Source organism: Triticum aestivum, chromosome 6A (genome assembly GCF_018294505.1).
Source record: "Triticum aestivum cultivar Chinese Spring chromosome 6A, IWGSC CS RefSeq v2.1, whole genome shotgun sequence".
Classification (NCBI taxonomy): Eukaryota; Viridiplantae; Streptophyta; class Magnoliopsida; order Poales; family Poaceae; genus Triticum; species Triticum aestivum.
Genome location: NC_057809.1, coordinates 584340973 through 584361768, shown reverse-complemented (window position 1 = coordinate 584361768; position 20796 = coordinate 584340973). Strand labels below are relative to the sequence as shown.

At 48.7% G+C, this 20796-nt stretch overlaps 1 protein-coding gene across 6 annotated transcripts; it reads right to left on the bottom strand.

Annotated features, from left to right (window-relative positions):
• Positions 1-284: 284 nt before the first annotated feature.
• LOC123128703 (uncharacterized) lies at positions 285-18489 on the bottom strand. 6 transcript variants are annotated; one of them, XM_044548780.1, is made up of 4 exons: positions 17819-18489; positions 17662-17736; positions 16681-16805; positions 285-702 (listed from the first exon to the last, which is right to left on the bottom strand). In XM_044548780.1, the coding sequence occupies exons 1-4, from the start codon at positions 17990-17992 to the stop codon at positions 675-677; spliced, it is 402 nt and encodes a 133-aa protein (XP_044404715.1). In that variant the 5' UTR covers positions 17993-18489; the 3' UTR covers positions 285-674. The 6 variants fall into 6 exon arrangements, 2 of the variants coding, with proteins under 2 accessions (XP_044404715.1, XP_044404714.1); XR_006463387.1 differs by lacking the exon at positions 285-702 and having other exon boundaries at positions 16263-16805; positions 17624-17736; XR_006463389.1 differs by lacking the exon at positions 285-702 and having other exon boundaries at positions 16263-16799; positions 17624-17736.
• Positions 18490-20796: the final 2307 nt, after the last annotated feature.

Sequence of the window (20796 nt, the reverse complement as noted above, 5' to 3'; positions counted from 1 at the left end):
AAAGTTGAGTCATTTATTTTGGGATGCAGTGATACTTTTTTTAACTTGAAAACTTTTGAATCACGAATTCAAAAGAAGTCATTTTTAATTTGAATTTCTATAATACATTTCACTTACTAGGTAGTTATAATATATGACCTTTACACTCAGTAATATATGAACTTCTTAAATATAATTTTCATTAAGCAATTTTAAACACAACACATATATGAAGAAGGTCAAAGATGCGGACGTGGGTGCATCTACATGTAAGAAAGTTTTGGCAGATCTTTTAACAATGCAAGGTCAAAAGAAGTCTCACATCCATCAAAATTTCATAACCTGGAGTTCTATACTTGCAAAAATATTAACTATCAAACATCATCACAACAACCTGAAGAAAAAAAGTTGGTTCTCATTGACATATCAACAAGCATGTACAGAGCACATAATCAGAACTTGTTCTCTACATCAACTTCACACTATGGTGCCCATCAGTAGCTGAGAGAGGTAGGGAGAGGTTCCTGTCGGGGCAGGGCTCATCAAAAGATGACCGATTTTTCTACCCTGGCCTCTTGGAGCACTAGACGAAGGAGAGGCGGGACTGTTGCAAGCTGCTCCTGCTGATGGCTTCGGGGTGGACTATCGCGACGCTCGGTGAGCAGGCGAGCATCCACGCAGTTGGGCAACGCCCCTCAGCTCATTATAGTGAGCAGAAGCAATTTACTAATAGTAGCAGTAGCAACTTGTGCTTTGAGAACAAGAAGCCACGAAGTGGAGAGAGGGTTTCTCGGGATCTCAGGAGGATCTCATCGGGCCCTTATAGGGCTGACTGTGATTCAAATAACTATTCTAATCTCGGGATTAGAATAGTGCCACTCTATATACATACATATTTAATCCCGGGATCTCAGGAGGATCTCATCGGGCCCTTATAGTGCTACTCTATATATATTTATTTAAAAAGGTTCATCATACATTGGAAAAAACCTACTCCTACCAAGTATATTAAATAAAATTTCAACATACTAACTTTTTTCTTCAGTGTATATTCAGAAAAATCTTCAACCTACTTTTGAAAAAATATTAGTGTGTATTTGAAATAAAATGTTCATTGTACATGAAAAAAAAATTAAGTGTTTATTTGAAAAATGTTCAACATATATTAGAATAATGTTTATATTACAAAAAACTAAAAAAAATTGGAAGAAAACCAAAAGAGGAGCTAAACCAGAAAGAGAAAAAAATCATAAAAAAAGATAAAAAACATAAAATGTACTACTGCATACACTTTTTTTTCCTGTGAACACAATACTAAGGGCCTGTTCGGTAGCTCTTCGTGCCCAAAAATCCGCAACTCCTGCGCCGGAAATCGAGCGCCAGCTTCTCTCGAGGGATCCCGGAGCGAGCGATCCGTTCGGCGTGGCGGCTTCTCGCTCGCGCGAGGGAGCGAGCCAGAGCCCATAAAATTGCCCCCATGTGGCCCGTCTGAAGCAGGCTGTCGATGCAAAACACTGTGAGAATATGGACTGGGCCATAGGCCTGGTCGGGTATAGCTAGTCGGGGATGGCAGCGACTGGGAAACGAGCGCCGCTCGATCGAACCGGTATCAGCGATTTCACTTCGCGGTGGCACCCTCATTGTAATATTTCACAACTCCCACTTCTCAGATTTGGTGGTGCTCCAGATTTCCAGCTCCACAACTCCAGCAATTTTGAAATTTGCACGTAGCAAATCGCCAGCTTCTCTCCCGTAACTTCAGGAGTTGGAGCGTTCGGCTGGACTCCTGCCTGGAGTTGAGGAGTTGAGAAGCTAGAGGGCTACCGAACACGCCTTAAGCATACATTTTTTCTAAGGGAGTACTACCGCATACGTCATATATTTAGCGAGCACGGAGGTGCAGTAAACCTGGCTCATGAAATCATCTTACATCTAGATGAGACATAAACAGACCTCTTTTAATAAAGGCACTACTACAAATCATTCGGCTGATTTTCTAGGGAAATCAGTCGGTCCCCAGCCGTTGGATCCGACCCCCTGTAGTCGTTGATTCGTCAACGCATCACTCATCTGATCTTCCTCTAGCTGTAGGAAAGCGACGACAGCAGACACACCCCCCGTCGGTTCAGCTAGGCGTTTGGCAGCAACGGCGGCCGCACAGCAATGCCCCATTGCAATGCCAACTCCGGCGCGGCGGTGCTCCTGCTCCATTGCAGCCGCGACACCGGCGCGGTGCTCCATTGCAGCTTCGGTTGTGCTCCATTGCAGCCGCGATACCGATGCGTGGACGTGGTGCTCCAATGAAGCACCGGCGCACCGCCGCGCGGTGCTCCAATGCAGGGTCGGCGGCCCGCCAAAGCTCCGGCCATGATTCATTGCAACAGTAACATCGGCACGACGGTGCTCCATTGCAGCTCCACCTACGAAGGCCGGCGATGTTGCATCACTGACACGGCGGTGCTCCATTCCGGCCGTGACACCGGCTCGCAGTGCTCCAACGCAGCGCCGATGGCCCGTCGCAGCTCCGGCCATGCTTTAATGCAGCCGCGATACCGGCATGCGATGCTCCAACGCAGCGCCGGCGGCCCGTCGCCGTACCGCATCGCCGGCAGCAACAAATGAGCGGATGCCCTCCTGCCTGCATCGCAGTAGTGCGGCGAGCATCGCCCCCGCATGGGGTTCCAGCACCACGGCGGTGGGCGTGCGGGCTTCATCCGCCTTTGTTTGCGGCGGGGATGCAGCTGGTGGTGCACGCAGTCGCTCCTCCCTGGTTTGCTGCAGCGGCGCGGAGGTAGCGGCGTTGCCATGAGAGGTCCTCTCTCGCGCAGGGACGAACGGAGGTGCGGAAAAATATGTGGAAGGAGACGCACGCGAATAGTGGATGGGCCCAGGGGCACGTGTCCAGCGCAGCGTGCGGGTTACGCCCCGTGATAACCAGTCGGTTGATTTTAATGATTTATACTCTGATGGACAAAATCGGTTAATTATGCCAACAGTTTTGTGCCCAAGCCGGAGGCGGACTCCCGAAAGGAATAACTAGTAGTATATATATGTAAGCAGATCCTTCGAAATCAATCGTGGAGGGGTCACCGTTCGTAGAGGTGTGGATAGATCCATGGCCGCCGCGCCGCGCTACCGCACCCGATTGTTTGTGGCGGTGCAGGACGACGGTGAAGTAGGCTACCTCCTCTTCAAACTCAACCTCAAGCATCTCTTCTCCTCCCAGGAGAAACCCCTACCGCAACCCGGCGTCCGCGTCGACTGCCCGTCGTCGCCGCCGCTGCTCAGCCTGCCTGACCCCGTCGCCTGCTTCAAGCAAGTCAACTCCTATGAGATTATGGTGTTCTCGGATTCTCCCTGCGGCAACTTCATTGCCGGCATTGGCACCAACGGACGGACCCTACTCTACAACGGCGCCGTGGTCTCTCGCGGCCCCGTCATGCCCTCCGTTAAGCAATTTGTCTTCCTCGTCCCCGTCAGCGATCGCATGTTCTTCGTCATCTCCCCATACCCCTCTTATGACGTTCCCCCGGGACCCCGGTTCGAGGTTCTCCAGCATCACCCTTGCCCCGACAACGGCGGCCGCTGGGCCTGGAGCGCCGTCCCTGAGCCGCCGGGCTTCGCCCGCTGCAAGCGGGCGGACGTCACGGCCTACTTCGTGTCTGACGTGTGCGTCTGGATCTCCTTGCAACACCAAGGCACTTACTCCTACGACACGGTACGCCGCAGGTGGCGCGTGGAGGGCGCCTGGCAGCTGCCTATCAAGCGCCGGGGCGTGCTGGTCTCGGACTTCCTGGGCACGGGCCGGCGGCTGCTCTTCGGCTTCCATGCATTAGAAGATTTCAGAGGGAAACCCTTTTGCGCTGTCGACATGGACATCAGGCCGCCCGCGATCGTCGCGACCTGGCCGGAGGCCTTTCCTGCCGAGCCGGCGTGGCGCGCCGGATATACAATATGCTCGCATGTCCCCGAGGTGGGGTACTTTGGAGGCGGCAGGTTTTGCCTCTGGGTGACCAATCACAACAACGACAAGACACATCGCCGCAGTGTCGTCTGTTTCATGGCAGTCGAGCTCTCCCCAGAGCTGCGGCTACTCGAGCGCAAATTCACCTGCTACCTGCTACCCCTTAGCTCACGCCCTTCTCCTGCTGATGTAATAATGTAGCCAACTCATGATAGACTAGGCAGAGGTATCCTGCGGGCCACCGGCGGTGTGCTCCGGCTAGTAGTTCAGGTTAGGATTTTTTTGCCTTCAAAAGTGTGTCCATTAGAACAGAGTTGACGAAATTTCAACATAGATTCACGTCGTGTTCTTGGGACAACGAGATTATGGTTTTTTATTGTGTGTCCACAACAATGATGTTTTGTGTAACACACTTCATATGGTTTCATTGAAGACTTTCATCATTGACAAAGTCAAGCCGGCTTCAATAGAAGAGGTACAAGGCGTGCTGTCGACTCATTGTAGCGACTTGTTCGATGGTGCAGGATACTTCATGTAATTTTTACTTCCTCCGTTCTAAAATAAGCGTCTCAACTTTGTACTAATTTTGATATAAAGTTGTACTAAACTTGAGATATTTATTTTAAGACGAAAGGAGTACTATGTTTATGGAGAAGTGCATCGCTGCACACAGTGGCATCTGCACGCGCGGCATCTACGACGTGCAGATCCTACGTGATTCGCATCAGGATAGCGTGCTAGTTAGATTATAGTGGGGCATTGGCTTTCGGTTTGCAACGTATATGCGTATTCAATCGGACCATTATGACAGCACAACTCACACAAGGTGGATCAGCGGGAGGGATTGATCACACGCACACGTCGTTGGACAGCCTCGACCGTGTCGTTGACCGCTTTCTCATTCATTAGAGCTGTTTTGACATGTCCCAGAGTTCGTCCTCTGCTCGTCGTCTCCCGGCTACACCACCACCACCGCTGCTATTGATCTTGTGCCTGTTGAAAATTAGCACATAAATGCATTTGTGGTTAATTAAAAAACTACAGCGGAAACAAGTAATCTTAACATCACATTATGTACTAATTCAAGAATCGTTGCTAAGAAAACATATGCAGCAGCATATATGGAGGCAGAAAATGTTACTCAGCAGGCAAGCCACTCCTTAGCCTAGTGTCTTGTGGTAGGAGTAAGTTTCTGGACAGCACCAAGTATCAACAAAGTTTCTGGACAGCACCAAGTAAGAGACACCAGATTTTTACGTGGAAAACCCCTCGACTTGAGGGAAAAAACCACGGGCCGAAGCCACCCAAATCCTCTTCCACTATTATCAAATATGGGATACAACAAGTTCTTCTCTAGACAGCACTAGAGGATCTCATACATCAAGATTTCTGAATCTTGGATAAACACAACAAGATTTGGGGCTCAAGAACTAGGGATTGGAACAATCTCACCAAAGATGATGGAACCGAAGCTTGAAGGAGACAAGATAGTGGATCTGGACCATAACAACCTTGGGGAGGAGCTCCCTTTTCTTCTTCCTTCAATCTTCCTCTTCTTCCCTTCCTCTCTTGGGTTTCTCTCTTCTTCTCTCTTGGAGGATGAACTGATTTTCGTCACACTTGGTGGTGGCTGCTGGATGAAGGGTAAAGCATCCCCATCCATACATGTGCAAAGTCCAAAATGACCCTAGGTCATAACCCTAATGGGTAGTGGGCTTATGCATCTCTTTGGGCTGCCTAAAAAGCCTTTAAATAGTCATCTCCTCACAGCCCATATGAGGAGGATATCCCAACAAATCTCCCCCTCCGACTCATGAGGGCGGCACCGCCATGCCCGCTACCTTGCAACATGCTTGTAGCTTCTCATTTGGCAATATCTTGGTCATCATATCTGAACCATTGTCGTCGGTATGGATCTTCTCAAGTTTCAGCAACTTGGAACTCACAACATCTCGAATCCAATGGTACCTCACATCAATGTGCTTGGTTCGAGAGTGATAGCTTGAATTCTTGGCAAGATGAATAACACTCTGACTGTCACAAAACATACTTCTCTTGCTTCATGCCGAGCTCTTGCAAGAAGTTCTTCATCCACAAAACCTCTTTGCGAGCATCAACTGCTGCAATGTACTCAACTTTTGTAGTTGATGAAGAGACACATTTCTGCAATCTTGATTGCCATGACACTGCTCCCCCCTGCATAAGTCATCAGGTATCCGGATGTGGACTTCCTACGATCCTTGTCACCTACATAATCTGCATCTGTATAGCCCTGCAATACAGGATTACCATTTCCAAAGCATAGACAAGATGTAGAAGTACCCTTGAGATACATGAGAATCCACTTCACTGCTTCCCAGCGAGCTTTACCTGGATTTGTCATGAACCGGCTAACAACTCCAACTGCATAGGCAATGTCAGGCCTAGTGCATATCATGGCATACATCAAACTGCCCACAGCAGATTGGTAAGGTACTTTCCTCATTTCTTCTTTCTCCTTCTTGCTTGTAGGACATTGTTTTGAATTCAGTTTGTGATGGCCTGCAAGCGGAGAGATAACAGTTTTTGCATCTTTCATATTGAACCTTTCAAGTACCTTCTCAATGTATCTTTCCCGTGAGAGCCAAAGCAGCTTCTTTGATCTATCACGGGAGATCTTCATGCCAAGTATTTGCTTAGCTGGTCCTGAATCCTTCATGGAAAATGATTTACTCAATGCCTTCTTGAGGAGAGCAATCCTCTTTGTGCCATTTCCAACAATCAACATATCATCAACATACAACAAGAGAATAATGAAGTCACCCTCGGCATACCTCTTCATAAAGACACAATGATCAGGTTGTGCTTTACGGTAACCAAGCCCAGTCATAAAAAGACTCAAACTTCTTGTACCACTGCCGAGGAGCTTGCTTCAGGCCATACAAGCTCTTCTTCAATTTGCAAACTAAGTGCTCCTTGCCTGCAACCATGAATCCCTCCGGCTGCTCCATGTATATCTCCTCCTCTAGGTCACCATGTAAGAATGCAGTCTTCACATCAAGTTTTTCAATTTCCAAGTCCATGGTGGCAGCCATGCCAAGCACAACTCAGATCGAAGACATCTTGACCACTGGAGAGAATATCTCACTATAATCAATGCCCTTTTTCTGACAGAATCCTTTCACAACCAATCTGGCCTTGTACCTTGGATGTGAGGTGTTTTCTTCAGTCTTCACTCTGTACACCCACGTGTTCTTGAGTGCTTTCTTGCCCTTTGGCAGTTTCACCAACTCAAAGGTATCATTCTCATACAGGGAATTCATCTCATCCTGCATGGCTTCTGACCATTCTTCCTTGTTCTCATCAGACATTGCCTCCTCATAGCATGAGGGCTCACCTGCATCTGTCATCAACACATATTGATGTGGTGGATATTTAGAAGAAGAAATGTGACCTCTTTCACTTCTTCTTTGCTGCTGCACTCGTGGTGAATCGGGTGGATTTTCGTTGGCATCATCATTACCAACTTCATCATCATCATCACTTGATGGTTGCTCACCACTTTGACTTGTATTGCCTTGATCAGTTGCATCTCCACTATCTTCAGTGTCATCATATCCCCCATGATTGTCATGCACAAGAGGAGGATGGATTGGATCCATATCAACCTGAGGTGTGTGATGACCCACAAGTATAGGGGATCTATCATAGTCCTTTCGATAAGTAAGAGTGTCGAACCCAACGAGGAGCAGAAGGAAATGATAAGCGGTTTTCAGCAAGGTATTCTATGCAAGTACTGAAATAATAGGTAACAGATAGTTTTGTGATAAGATAATTGGTAAGGAACAACAAGTAACAAAAGAAAATAAGGTGCAGCAAGGTGGCCCAATCCTTTTTGTAGCAAATGACAAGCCTGGACAAACTCTTATATAGAGGAAAGCGCTCCCGAGGACACATGGGAATTATCGTCAAGCTAGTTTTCATCACGTTTATATGATTCGCGTTCGGTACTTTGATAATTTGATATGTGGGTGGATCGGTGCTTGGGTGCTGTCCTTACTTGGACAAGCATCCCACTTATGATTAACCCCTTTTGCAAGCATCCGCAACTACAAAAGAAGTATTAAGGTAAACCTAACTGTCGGTGTCAAAACCGGCGGATCTCGGGTAGGGGGTCCCGAACTGTGCGTCTAGGCCGGATGGTAACAGGAGGCAGGGGACACAATGTTTTACCCAGGTTCAGGCCCTCTTGATGGAGGTAAAACCCTACGTCCTGCTTGATTAATATTGATGATATGGGTAGTACAAGAGTAGATCTACCACGAGATCAAAGAGGCTAAACCCTAGAAGCTAGCCTATGGTATGATTGCTGTAGTTGTTGTGTCCTACGGACTAAAACCCTCCGGTTTATATAGACACCGGAGAGGGTTAGGGTTACCCAAGGTCGGTTACAAAGGAGGAGATATCCATATCCGTACTGGCTAGCTTGCCTTCCACGCCAAGTAGAGTCCCATCCGGACACGAGACGAAGTCTTCAATCTTGTATCTTCATAGTCTAATAGTCCGGCCAAAGGATATAGTCCGGCTGTCCGGAGACCCCCTAATCCAGGACTCCCTTAGTAGCCCCTGACCAGGCTTCAATGACGATGAGTCCGGCGCGCAGTATTGTCTTCGGCATTGCAAGGCGGGTTCCTCCTCCGAATACACCACGGAAGAATTACCCTGCAAAATAAGTTCCACATACCACCGTAGAGAGAATAATATTTTCGCAAATCTAATTTGCTGACTTGTTTTGGCAGCATGACGTTATGTCATGGTCCGGTGATTATTCGAACCGTTTCTTTTAACTAGCCCCGCACATAACGCGAGGCAGTTTTTTCACACGTCTTGTCAAAGAAGAGATCGTGTCCCCTTATTACGGGATTCTCATCAATATGGGCATGGGTAATCCAACCGTGCCATCGATTACGACGCTTGGGGGATAAGCGAGTTTTACCAGGCTAGCGGGGGGCGCATAGTTTCGTCCGCCCATATAAAGGGATAAGGATTCACCTTTTCATCCACGCCTTCTTCCTCCTTTGCTCATCCATTTTCGCACACTCGAGCTCTAGCGCCCAAGTCCGCACTTCCCACCTCAACCTTCCCCCACCATGTCCGGAGCGGGAGGCAGGTGGATGGTCTCCTCCGTCACGGAGAGAGACATCAAGAAGCTGAGGAGAGCCGGATACCTGCCCGACGACATCACGCACCGGCTCCCAGATGAGGGGCAACTCATCCCCACCCCCGGGCCCCATGAGAGGGTAGTGTTCCTTACCCATTTCCTCTGCGGACTGAGATTCCCTCTCCACCCATTAGTCTGGGTGCTCATGTTCTACTACGGCCTGGATTTCCATGATCTGGCCCCGAATTTCATCCTCAATATCTCGGCGTTTATCGTCGTGTGCGAGGCCTTCCTCCGCATCAAGCCCCACTTCGGCTTATGGTTGAAGACCTTCAATGTCAAGCCGAAGGTTGTGGGCGGCCGCCAGGCGGAGTGCGGAGGCGCCACGGTGGGCAAGATGCCCAACGTTACATGGCTCGAGGGCTCCTTTGTGGAAACCATAAAGGGGTGGCAAGCTGGGTGGTTCTACATCACCGAGCCGCGTGACCCTACATGGGCAGCGGCCCCCCGAGTTCCGATCTGGCATCCCCACGCGGCTCATCTCCTGGAAAGAGAAGGGCCTGTCCCGGGGTAGTTCGGGAGAGCTGACCGGACTCCAAACATGTATTCAAAACATGGTGAACAAGAAGATCAAACTCGTCAACGTGGTCCAGGTCATGCTCTACCGCCGGATCCTCCCGTGCCAACAACGGGACTTCAACTTGTGGGAGTTCAACCTGGCGCAGCACCGAACTCTGAATAGGCTCTTCGACACAACTCACGAAGATGGCTGGAGGGTGCTGTTCAAAAGCGCCGAGGTCCCCCCTCCCATTACTGAGGATCGCGGATTCAGCGCGAAGCGCCAAGCCAATGCGGTAAGCTGCTTTACCTTTCACAGGATACTTATTTTTTTTATAGATTGACTCCATGCGGGATCTAAACTCCCGTACCTTTGACAGGACTGGCAGGAGACGGCCAGACAGATCGACTGTCCGGCTCCTTTTCCCGAAGGCCCAGCGGACGCTCTTCTGGCGAAGATGCTGACTCCGGCTCCTTATACGGTGCCAGAGAAGACCAAGAAGGCCAAGGGAACCCGAAAGAGTTCCCGACGCCAGGCGTCGTCGGACTCACCGTCCGATGACTCTGCGGCACACTCCTCCCCCGAAGACGAGGAAGAAGAAGAAGATGCTCCCCCTCCAGCTGGGGGAGATAAGAAAAGGAAGGCCGCCCCAACTGGGGGGTGGGGGGGCGAAGGGTCCAAGAAGGGAAGGACTCTCCTTCCGGACAATTCCACCACCGCCGACGAAGGCGTAGAGGAGTGGTTGCCCAGGGCCAAGCTCCTGGGGAGATTGTAAGTATTTGGATACCAGAGTAACTCATAGCATTCCTTTGTCGCACTGCTTTCCCTAACGCCGAACATAATTATGCAGGCCGCCACGAGCCAGTATCGATGTATCATCGGACGGCTCCCTGGGCTCGTCGGACATGGATAGCGATCCAGTCCCGGCCGCCACCTCCCCTCATCCTGCTGATGACGCCGAGGTGCTGTCTCAAGAGGCACCGGGTCGAGGGGAGACAGTCCCGGAGGCGCCTCAAGGCGACCTTCTGGACTCCGGGAGCCGAGGGGACGGGGCCCCTGAGAGCTCCGAGTTCGGCCCTCAGCCGAACACCGTGCCGGAACCTCCAGTGGTTCCGGCCTCGGGCAGGCGGCCTCCTCCTAAGAGGGGCAAGACGCCTGTGCCGGTGACCTCTGTCCATCCAGAGGCGCCAGACAATCTGCTGGAAGCGCTTCGCAGCGCTTCCATCGACGAGGAGCACCATACTATTATGAGTGCGGTGGTCCAGAAGGTTCAGTCCGCCAAGAGCGGATTGACTGAAGCCTGTGCCGGCCTTCTAAAAGGCTTTGAGGTAAGTGTTTTAAAATATAGGAAAAATATTACCACATAGCCAATAGCCCCTGATGCTTTGTTCGGTGTTCACAAAGAAAAGCCGAACAGAGGATCAAATAATATCGCAGGAGTCTAATATAAGTATGTCAATATGCGTATGCAGGCCTCGCTGCTGGCGTCCACCGCACTGACTGCGGAGGTCACCGTACTAAAGCAGGACCTCGAGGGGTCCAAGAAAGAGCTCGGCCTTGCCAAGAGGCAGCTCGAGGAGAACAAGGGTAAGTAATACCATGTCTATAGATATGTATATATAAAAGAAGACGCAATTGCAAAATGATAGGATCATCGTATATTTGCCAGGGACCACGACCGAGGTGGCGACCCTGAAGCAAGCGCTAACCAAGGCCGAAGATAAAGCGGCCAAGGAGCGCACCGAGCAGGAAAAACAAGAGGCTCAGGTGGGCGAGGTGTAGCAAGAGCTCCAGGCTCTCGTGACGAAGCACGAGGCGTTGGAGCTTGACTCGAAGACGCGAGAGTCTGAGCTTGCCGCAGCCCTCGAGGGCACAAAAAGTGCCAAGGCTGAAGCCCAAAAGGCCCTCCAGGAGATCGACGCAATGAAGAAGATAATGGCGGGTAAGGCATTCTATATGCAGAGCAAGCATGTACAAGTAAATTACCGATTACTTACCCGGATTCGGAGCTCTCCAGGAGCATTCACAGATTTACCCTGCATCGTGTTGGATGCCGCACAATTTTACCCGGCCGAGGAGGGAAGCTCAACGGAGAAGTTGTTCTGGTCTCAGTATATTGGGACCGAACACCCGATGCCTCTGAGCGACCAGCTAAAGCAGCTGGTCGAGCTGCACAAGGCGGCCGAACAGGCCATGAAGGGCCTTATAGTCCGGCTGTGGCCTGGCGACGCCCTTCCGAACAGCTACTTCGGCCTGGCGAGGCGGCTTGTAGATGCCTGCCCACGGCTGGAGGTCGTCAAGCGGTCCGTCTGCATCGAAGGTGCACGCCGGGCTTTCGCCCGTGTGAAGGTGCAGTGGCCAAGCTAGACGTCGTGAAGCTGATCAAGGAAGGGCCGCCACAGGGCAAGGAGCATCGCACCCCCGAAATTTATTATGAGGGTGTCCTGAAGGGTGCCTGTCTTGTGGCGGACGAATGTTCAAAGGATGTAATATTTGAGTAAACTTGCTCGTGTGATCCTGTATGATGAAAACTTGTTTCATATGCGCTATGCAACGCTTGTGTGAATTTATAATATTACCTTCTGTTTGGCCATTTATCCAATCTGAGAGATGGCTAGTCCTCAGCTTCTGCCCCCATACCACCAGTGCTGGGGTGTTTGGGGTAAACCTGAGCACTCTTGTTCCCATGTTTGGGTCCTTCGAGGGAGGTGCTCAGCACAACGAACAAGGCAACCGGACTAATAATGCTTTATCACTCTCACTTAGCCATAGAATTCTATAATTTTAAATTTCGGCGAAGCCCCTGGTATTCAGAAGGCCGAATTCGGGGCGCGATACACGCCTTTAAGCCAGAAAGGGCCGGCCCCTCGCCCTAAGCGGCATAAGTCTTTAGGAACTCGAAAACCTCGCCGAACAGCGACCAGTCTCTCGCCTTATCATGACAGTCAGTTTTAGCTTTCTCTACTGAGGTGCTAAGCCCGGCAGAACCAGGGCACAATCGCAGTAGTTCTCCTACCACTACCTTAGCCGATAGAGCGGAACATAAGGTACCAAAACATAGGAGCTGGGCAAACCCAACATTTGACCAAAGACATGATTCGGAGCTGATGCATATAATGCTATAAGTTCGGGGTGCCGCACTTGTGAAAGTGTTCAGACTTCTCACGCCGTATTATGGGGTGCTTGAGCCCCTGGCGTATGGACCGTACCAAAGTGTACGGGTGCTAAATGTCATAACTGACCATATGTATTGAAAAAGACATGAATAGAGAATGCAATAATAAGCTGAAGCTAAGCATTGTTTATTTTAAAAGGCTGTTGTGAAAGCAGAACGATACAAATAGTGCGATAAGCAAGAGATGGGACTATTTGACTTGTCCCCCTCCAGGGGCGAGCTGCGAGACGGTATGTAAGACAGGTATTTTTCTTGTTATAGAGACCACCTGGGAATTCGATGTAGCTTTCTGCCTCCTTGGTTGTTGCATCGTGTGTTCGGCGGTTGTACTGCCGGACAGGCCTTCCGAAGAGTGGAGTCCTGAAAGTAGGAAATAATGACAAAATCGGGAGCCCCTAGTGCGGTTGAGCCGCATTTTTGGGCGTGCCGTGGTCATGCCCCCCCCCCTGTGCCCATGGTATTTTCAGAGTGTAGTCATGTACGCGTAGTACTGATTTCGCAGTTTCGCGAGGGCTGGGGTTGGGGCTGTATTGCTACGCTTGCTCGGAACGTGCCAGGCGGTCTTGTTGTAGGTTACTCCGGGCACGCTTGACGGTGTCCGGACGTTTAATAGACGGACTGGAGAATTGCCTTGAGAGGCTGCTTTGTACTTCCGCTGCGAGGGCCGCCGTGTGCTCCTCCGTTCGGAGAGAGCGTTCGGTGTTTCCATTGACCGTAATGACTCATCGAGGGCCTGGCATCTTGAGCTTGAGATATGCGTAGTGCGGCACCACATTGAACTTTGCAAATGCGGTTCGTCCGAGCAGTGCGTGATAGCCACTGCGGAACGAGACTATGTCAAAGATTAACTCCTCGCTTCGAAAATTATTCGGGGATCCGAAGACCACTTCAAGTGTAACTGAGCCTGTACAGTTGGCCTTTACACCTGGTATGACGCCTTTAAAGGTTGTTTTTGTGGGTTTAATCCTTGAGGGATCTATGCCCATTTTCCGCACTGTATCCTGATAAAGCAGGTTCAGGCTGCTGCCGCCGTCCATAAGGACTCTAGTGAGGTGAAATCCGTCAATGGTTGGATCTAGAACCAATGTGGTGAATCCGCCATGGCGGATGCTAGTGGGGTGGTCCCTTCGATCGAAAGTGATCGGGCAGGAGGACCATGGGTTGAACTTTTGGGCGATTGGCTCCAACGCGTATACGTCCCTGAGTGCACGCTTCCGCTCCCTTTTGGGGATGTGGGTTGCGCATATCATGTTCACCGTCCGCACTTGTGGGGGGAAGCCCTTCTGTCCACTATTGTTCGGCGGCCGGGGCTCTTCGTCCTCGTCGCTGTGCAGCCCCTTGTCTCTGTTTTCGACATTTAACTTGCCGGTCTGCTTGAACACCCAACAATCCCTATTGGTGTGATTGGCTGGTTTTTCGGGGGTGCCATGTATCTAGCACGAGTGATCGAGTATACGGTCCAAACTGGACAGGCCCGGAGTGTTCCTCTTAAATGGCTTTTTCCGCTGACCGGGCTTAGAGCCTCTGAATCCAGCATTAACTGCCGTATCTTCAGCGTTGTCGCTGTTAATGCGGCGCTTGTGCTTGTTGCGACGCGACCTGCCATTGCTGTCCTTGGTATCCAAATTACCAGGGCTCTTGGTCATGTTATTGCTACGAGCCAGCCAGCTGTCTTCTCCTACGCCAAAACGGGTCATGAGTGTCGTGAGGGCTACCATAGATTTCGGCTTTTCCTGACCAAGGTGCCGGGCTAGCCATTCGTCACGGATGTTGTGTTTGAAAGCCGCTAGGGCCTCTGCATCCGGACAGTCGACAATTTGATTTTTCTTTGTTAGGAACCGAGTCCAGAATTACCTGGCCGATTCTTCTGGCTGCTAAATTATGTGGCTCAAGTCATCGGCATCGGCATCATGTTTAAAGTTTTTTCTAATTTTGGACGGTTTAAAAGTAATTTAGAAAATGGGCCAAGTTCATCGAACTACTCTTCTATTTTAAATTGAACTTCTTGGGTTTTTTTCAATTTTGAAATCTGGGTTCTTCATATACATGGAACTATTCTAGTTATTAAAATTGAACTTCTTGATTTTTTCAATTTGGACTTCTTGGTGTTATTCATTTGTAACGGGGAAAAATCATAGTTTGTAATAAACATCGTACAGATTCTATGTTATTTCGAACTTAACTTCTTGGTTTATTCGTTAGTAACGAGGGAAATCAAAGTTTTTGTAACGAGGAAAATCAAAGTTTTTTATATATATCAGACTTCTCTATTTTTGTAAATTGGACTTCTCGGTTTATTTTTTTAGTAACAGAAATATCCTAGTTTTGTAATAAATATTGGACCGTCCGTTATTTAAATTTGAACACCTAGAGGTTTTTAAATTTTAGAAATGATGAAAGTCCTTTTTATGATTTTTCACCTTCTCTATTTTAAGATTCGAACTTCTTTTATTTTTTATTTTTAGGAACGGTGAAATATCCACTTTCAAAGTGCTCTACTATTTTTTGTTTGAACTTCTGATGATCTTCTCGTTAGTAGATTTAGATTTTCCCATTTTTATACATCGAACTATTATGTTATTTTATTCTGAACTTCTTGTTTCCATTCTATAATGATGAGGAAAATTTGAGTTTTCTATAATCATGGAACTACTCCATCTTTGTAATTTGGACTTCTTGGTTTTATCTCTTAGTAAAATAAAAAAAATCCTAGTTTTTTGTAATAAACATCAAAACACTCCTCTATTTTTATTTGAAGCTCTAGGTTTTCTTACAAATTGGGAAAAATCATTGTAGTCTATGGTAATTGTTTGAACATTTTTGTTTTGTCATTTTCTTCAACCTCTCCATTTTATTAATTTTGAACTTTCAGAGTTGAAGAATTTCTGGATAAGGACCGACTTTCTTCTTCATTTACTCACATAGTACCGCTCCTTTTTTTAAGTTGAACTTCTGGATTTTCCTCAGTGAAATAGCTTCCTCCTCAGTGTAAACTCAGGTTTTTCTTTAGTATTTGACTTTTGAACTTCCAAAATTCTTTTTGGTGAATTGATCCTTTTTTTTTCGATGAATCCCCACATTTTTTCCTTTCTTATATTATGTCCCCTCCATCTCAAAATAAGTGACTCAACTTTGTACTAACTTTGCACTAAAGTTAGTACAAAGTTGAGTCATTTATTTTGGGATGCAGTGATACTTTTTTTAACTTGAAAACTTTTGAATCACGAATTCAAAAGAAGTCATTTTTAATTTGAATTTCTATAATACATTTCACTTACTAGGTAGTTATAATATATGACCTTTACACTCAGTAATATATGAACTTCTTAAATATAATTTTCATTAAGCAATTTTAAACACAACACATATATGAAGAAGGTCAAAGATGCGGACGTGGGTGCATCTACATGTAAGAAAGTTTTGGCAGATCTTTTAACAATGCAAGGTCAAAAGAAGTCTCACATCCATCAAAATTTCATAACCTGGAGTTCTATACTTGCAAAAATATTAACTATCAAACATCATCACAACAACCTGAAGAAAAAAAGTTGGTTCTCATTGACATATCAACAAGCATGTACAGAGCACATAATCAGAACTTGTTCTCTACATCAACTTCACACTATGGTGCCCATCAGTAGCTGAGAGAGGTAGGGAGAGGTTCCTGTCGGGGCAGGGCTCATCAAAAGATGACCGATTTTTCTACCCTGGCCTCTTGGAGCACTAGACGAAGGAGAGGCGGGACTGTTGCAAGCTGCTCCTGCTGATGGCTTCGGGGTGGACTATCGCGACGCTCGGTGAGCAGGCGAGCATCCACGCAGTTGGGCAACGCCCCTCAGCTCATTATAGTGAGCAGAAGCAATTTACTAATAGTAGCAGTAGCAACTTGTGCTTTGAGAACAAGAAGCCACGAAGTGGAGAGAGGGCTTGAGGCCTGTGACTCCTGCTCCATTTTTCTTTTGCATTTTTTCCTGAAGGATTTCTGAAACTGAAACCAACATATCAAAACCCCAATTTTTTGCTTGCACTGACACTATTGAACTTCAGAAAAATAGAATAGAACTAGAACTAGACAACACAATTTTAAACTAAATAATGAGGATAGATAATATTTTTGAAGGACGTATGCGCCGAACTATTGTTTACATGGCTGGTGAACCATGGTCAAAGCTAAAATGGAATTGGCAGAACATACAAACATACATACAAACATATATGGAGGGAGAAATTATATGTGCACACACTTAGTAATACACGAACCTTCTGGGTTAGTAATACATGAACTTCTTTATATAGACTTTTTTCTCATGTTCACATTCACATTTGTTTTTCAAAACAAAAGATCGGTATACAATTTGGCAAAAATGGAAACATGCACACATATATAAGTGGTTGGGCAAAACAACAAACTGCGTGTATATGGCCATGGAAAGCCGCAGCTAACTCTCAAGAAGCAGAGAGGTGCCTGAGGAGGTGGACGGTGACTAGCACCCGAGTCTTTTGTGTGCTCTGTTTTTTGTGGTGATAACAGGAAGAGAAGGTGTCGCGGCTGGGGATGGAAACTAGTAGAAATGACACAGAAAACTATTCCACGGAGACAGTGCAGCCACTAGCCTACTGACCAACTACTCTTAATATACAGATTCACAAACATTCTACCTTCTATAATTTTTTAGTGCACAAAATTGGTTAATGAACACATTGGCCCGCTGAATAATCAAATATTCGACTGAAGTATATTGCACTTACAGTGATACATAACCAGTTCAAGTTGTTGAGGTATAGAAAAACTTTAGGTTCTTTTACCTACACAATAACAGACACCTTTGAGAGCAGAATTTTACAATGGCAGGGTGGCCTCGACGCAGATGGACGATGTCGACCTCGATGAAAAAAGATGGATGCCCTATCACAAGGCCCTGCAAAATATACATAGTTATAGTCCACTTCATGATCTTCAAAAAATCAACACACTGAACTTCTGGAGGACCAGATGCTGACCTTTTTTTGTTTGCAGCGCTGGTGCTGACCTGTAATTGAAGAGAGACCAGATGCATCCAGGGGAGAAAGAACGGTATGGGCGTGGTAGGGAGCAGGACATTCGCCGTGTGGGGGAGAAGGGAGGTCTGAGGCAGAGCGGGAGTGGCCATTGTACTGTTTGGAGAAGGAATCCATCGGCGATTGGGCAGGTCAGCCATAGAAGCCCAGGCAGATGTGGATCGGGGTCAAGGAAGACGGCCACCACCTCGATGGGCTATAGCGGCCGGTGCAGGCCATCTATGGAGGAGGTGCGGGCTGCAGCGGGGAGGGACCACGCCGGTCGCAAAGGGGAATTGGTAGGCGCGCGCCGTCCGGGGAGGGAGCTCGCCGGCCGCAGGGAGGGAGCGCGCGGGCTGGGGAGGGAGCGTACCGACCGCGGGGAGGGAGCGCGCCGGCCGGGGAGTGAGCGTGCCAGCCGCGGGGAGGGAGCGCGCCGGCCGCAGGGAGGGAGCGCGCTGGCAGGGGAGGGAGCGCACATGCCATGGGGAGGGAGTGCATCGACGGCGGAGGAGTGGCGACGGCAACACAGGTCGTGGGGCGGCGGCGGCGAGATCTGGTGTTCGGCTCAGGGAATCGAGGGAGGAGGTGGGGATCGGGGCAGCGGGTCGGGTGTGTTGCGTTTTTTTATTATGTCCGGTGGGTTTCTTGGGATCTCAGGAGGATCTCATCGGGCCCTTATAGGGCTGACTGTGATTCAAATAACTATTCTAATCTCGGGATTAGAATAGTGCCACTCTATATACATACATATTTAATCCCGGGATCTCAGGAGGATCTCATCGGGCCCTTATAGTGCTACTCTATATATATTTATTTAAAAAGGTTCATCATACATTGGAAAAAACCTACTCCTACCAAGTATATTAAATAAAATTTCAACATACTAACTTTTTTCTTTAGTGTATATTCAGAAAAATCTTCAACCTACTTTTGAAAAAAGATTAGTGTGTATTTGAAATAAATTGTTCATTGTACATGAAAAAAAAATTAAGTGTTTATTTGAAAAATGTTCAACATATATTAGAATAATGTTTATATTACAAAAAACTAAAAAAAATTGGAAGAAAACCAAAAGAGGAGCTAAACCAGAAAGAGAAAAAAATCATAAAAAAAGATAAAAAACATAAAATGTACTACTGCATACACTTTTTTTTTCCTGTGAACACAATACTAAGGGCCTGTTCGGTAGCTCTTCGTGCCCAAAAATCCGCAACTCCTGCGCCGGAAATCGAGCGCCAGCTTCTCTCGAGGGATCCCGGAGCGAGCGATCCGTTCGGCGTGGCGGCTTCTCGCTCGCGCGAGGGAGCGAGCCAGAGCCCATAAAATTGCCCCCATGTGGCCCGTCTGAAGCAGGCTGTCGATGCAAAACACTGTGAGAATATGGACTGGGCCATAGGCCTGGTCGGGTATAGCTAGTCGGGGATGGCAGCGACTGGGAAACGAGCGCCGCTCGATCGAACCGGTATCAGCGATTTCACTTCGCGGTGGCACCCTCATTGTAATATTTCACAACTCCCACTTCTCAGATTTGGTGGTGCTCCAGATTTCCAGCTCCACAACTCCAGCAATTTTGAAATTTGCACGTAGCAAATCGCCAGCTTCTCTCCCGTAACTTCAGGAGTTGGAGCGTTCGGCTGGACTCCTGCCTGGAGTTGAGGAGTTGAGAAGCTAGAGGGCTACCGAACACGCCTTAAGCATACATTTTTTCTAAGGGAGTACTACCGCATACGTCATATATTTAGCGAGCACGGAGGTGCAGTAAACCTGGCTCATGAAATCATCTTACATCTAGATGAGACATAAACAGACCTCTTTTAATAAAGGCACTACTACAAATCATTCGGCTGATTTTCTAGGGAAATCAGTCGGTCCCCAGCCGTTGGATCCGACCCCCTGTAGTCGTTGATTCGTCAACGCATCACTCATCTGATCTTCCTCTAGCTGTAGGAAAGCGACGACAGCAGACACACCCCCCGTCGGTTCAGCTAGGCGTTTGGCAGCAACGGCGGCCGCACAGCAATGCCCCATTGCAATGCCAACTCCGGCGCGGCGGTGCTCCTGCTCCATTGCAGCCGCGACACCGGCGCGGTGCTCCATTGCAGCTTCGGTTGTGCTCCATTGCAGCCGCGATACCGATGCGTGGACGTGGTGCTCCAATGAAGCACCGGCGCACCGCCGCGCGGTGCTCCAATGCAGGGTCGGCGGCCCGCCAAAGCTCCGGCCATGATTCATTGCAACAGTAACATCGGCACGACGGTGCTCCATTGCAGCTCCACCTACGAAGGCCGGCGATGTTGCATCACTGACACGGCGGTGCTCCATTCCGGCCGTGACACCGGCTCGCAGTGCTCCAACGCAGCGCCGATGGCCCGTCGCAGCTCCGGCCATGCTTTAATGCAGCCGCGATACCGGCATGCGATGCTCCAACGCAGCGCCGGCGGCCCGTCGCCGTACCGCATCGCCGGCAGCAACAAATGAGCGGATGCCCTCCTGCCTGCATCGCAGTAGTGCGGCGAGCATCGCCCCCGCATGGGGTTCCAGCACCACGGCGGTGGGCGTGCGGGCTTCATCCGCCTTTGTTTGCGGCGGGGATGCAGCTGGTGGTGCACGCAGTCGCTCCTCCCTGGTTTGCTGCAGCGGCGCGGAGGTAGCGGCGTTGCCATGAGAGGTCCTCTCTCGCGCAGGGACGAACGGAGGTGCGGAAAAATATGTGGAAGGAGACGCACGCGAATAGTGGATGGGCCCAGGGGCACGTGTCCAGCGCAGCGTGCGGGTTACGCCCCGTGATAACCAGTCGGTTGATTTTAATGATTTATACTCTGATGGACAAAATCGGTTAATTATGCCAACAGTTTTGTGCCCAAGCCGGAGGCGGACTCCCGAAAGGAATAACTAGTAGTATATATATGTAAGCAGATCCTTCGAAATCAATCGTGGAG

Bases quoted from the DNA above. Each gene is read 5' to 3' on its own strand.
- LOC123128703 (XM_044548780.1), bottom strand. From the start codon at position 17,992: ATGGATTCCTTCTCCAAACAGTACAATGGCCACTCCCGCTCTGCCTCA. The intron at 17,737-17,818 runs GTCAGCATCTGG...TATATTTTGCAG, and splicing joins AGCGCTGCAAACAAAAAAAG to GGCCTTGTGATAGGGCATCC. The intron at 703-16,680 runs ATTGCTTCTGCT...TACTATTAGTAA, and splicing joins GCTACTGCTACTATTAGTAA to ATTGCTTCTGCTCACTATAA.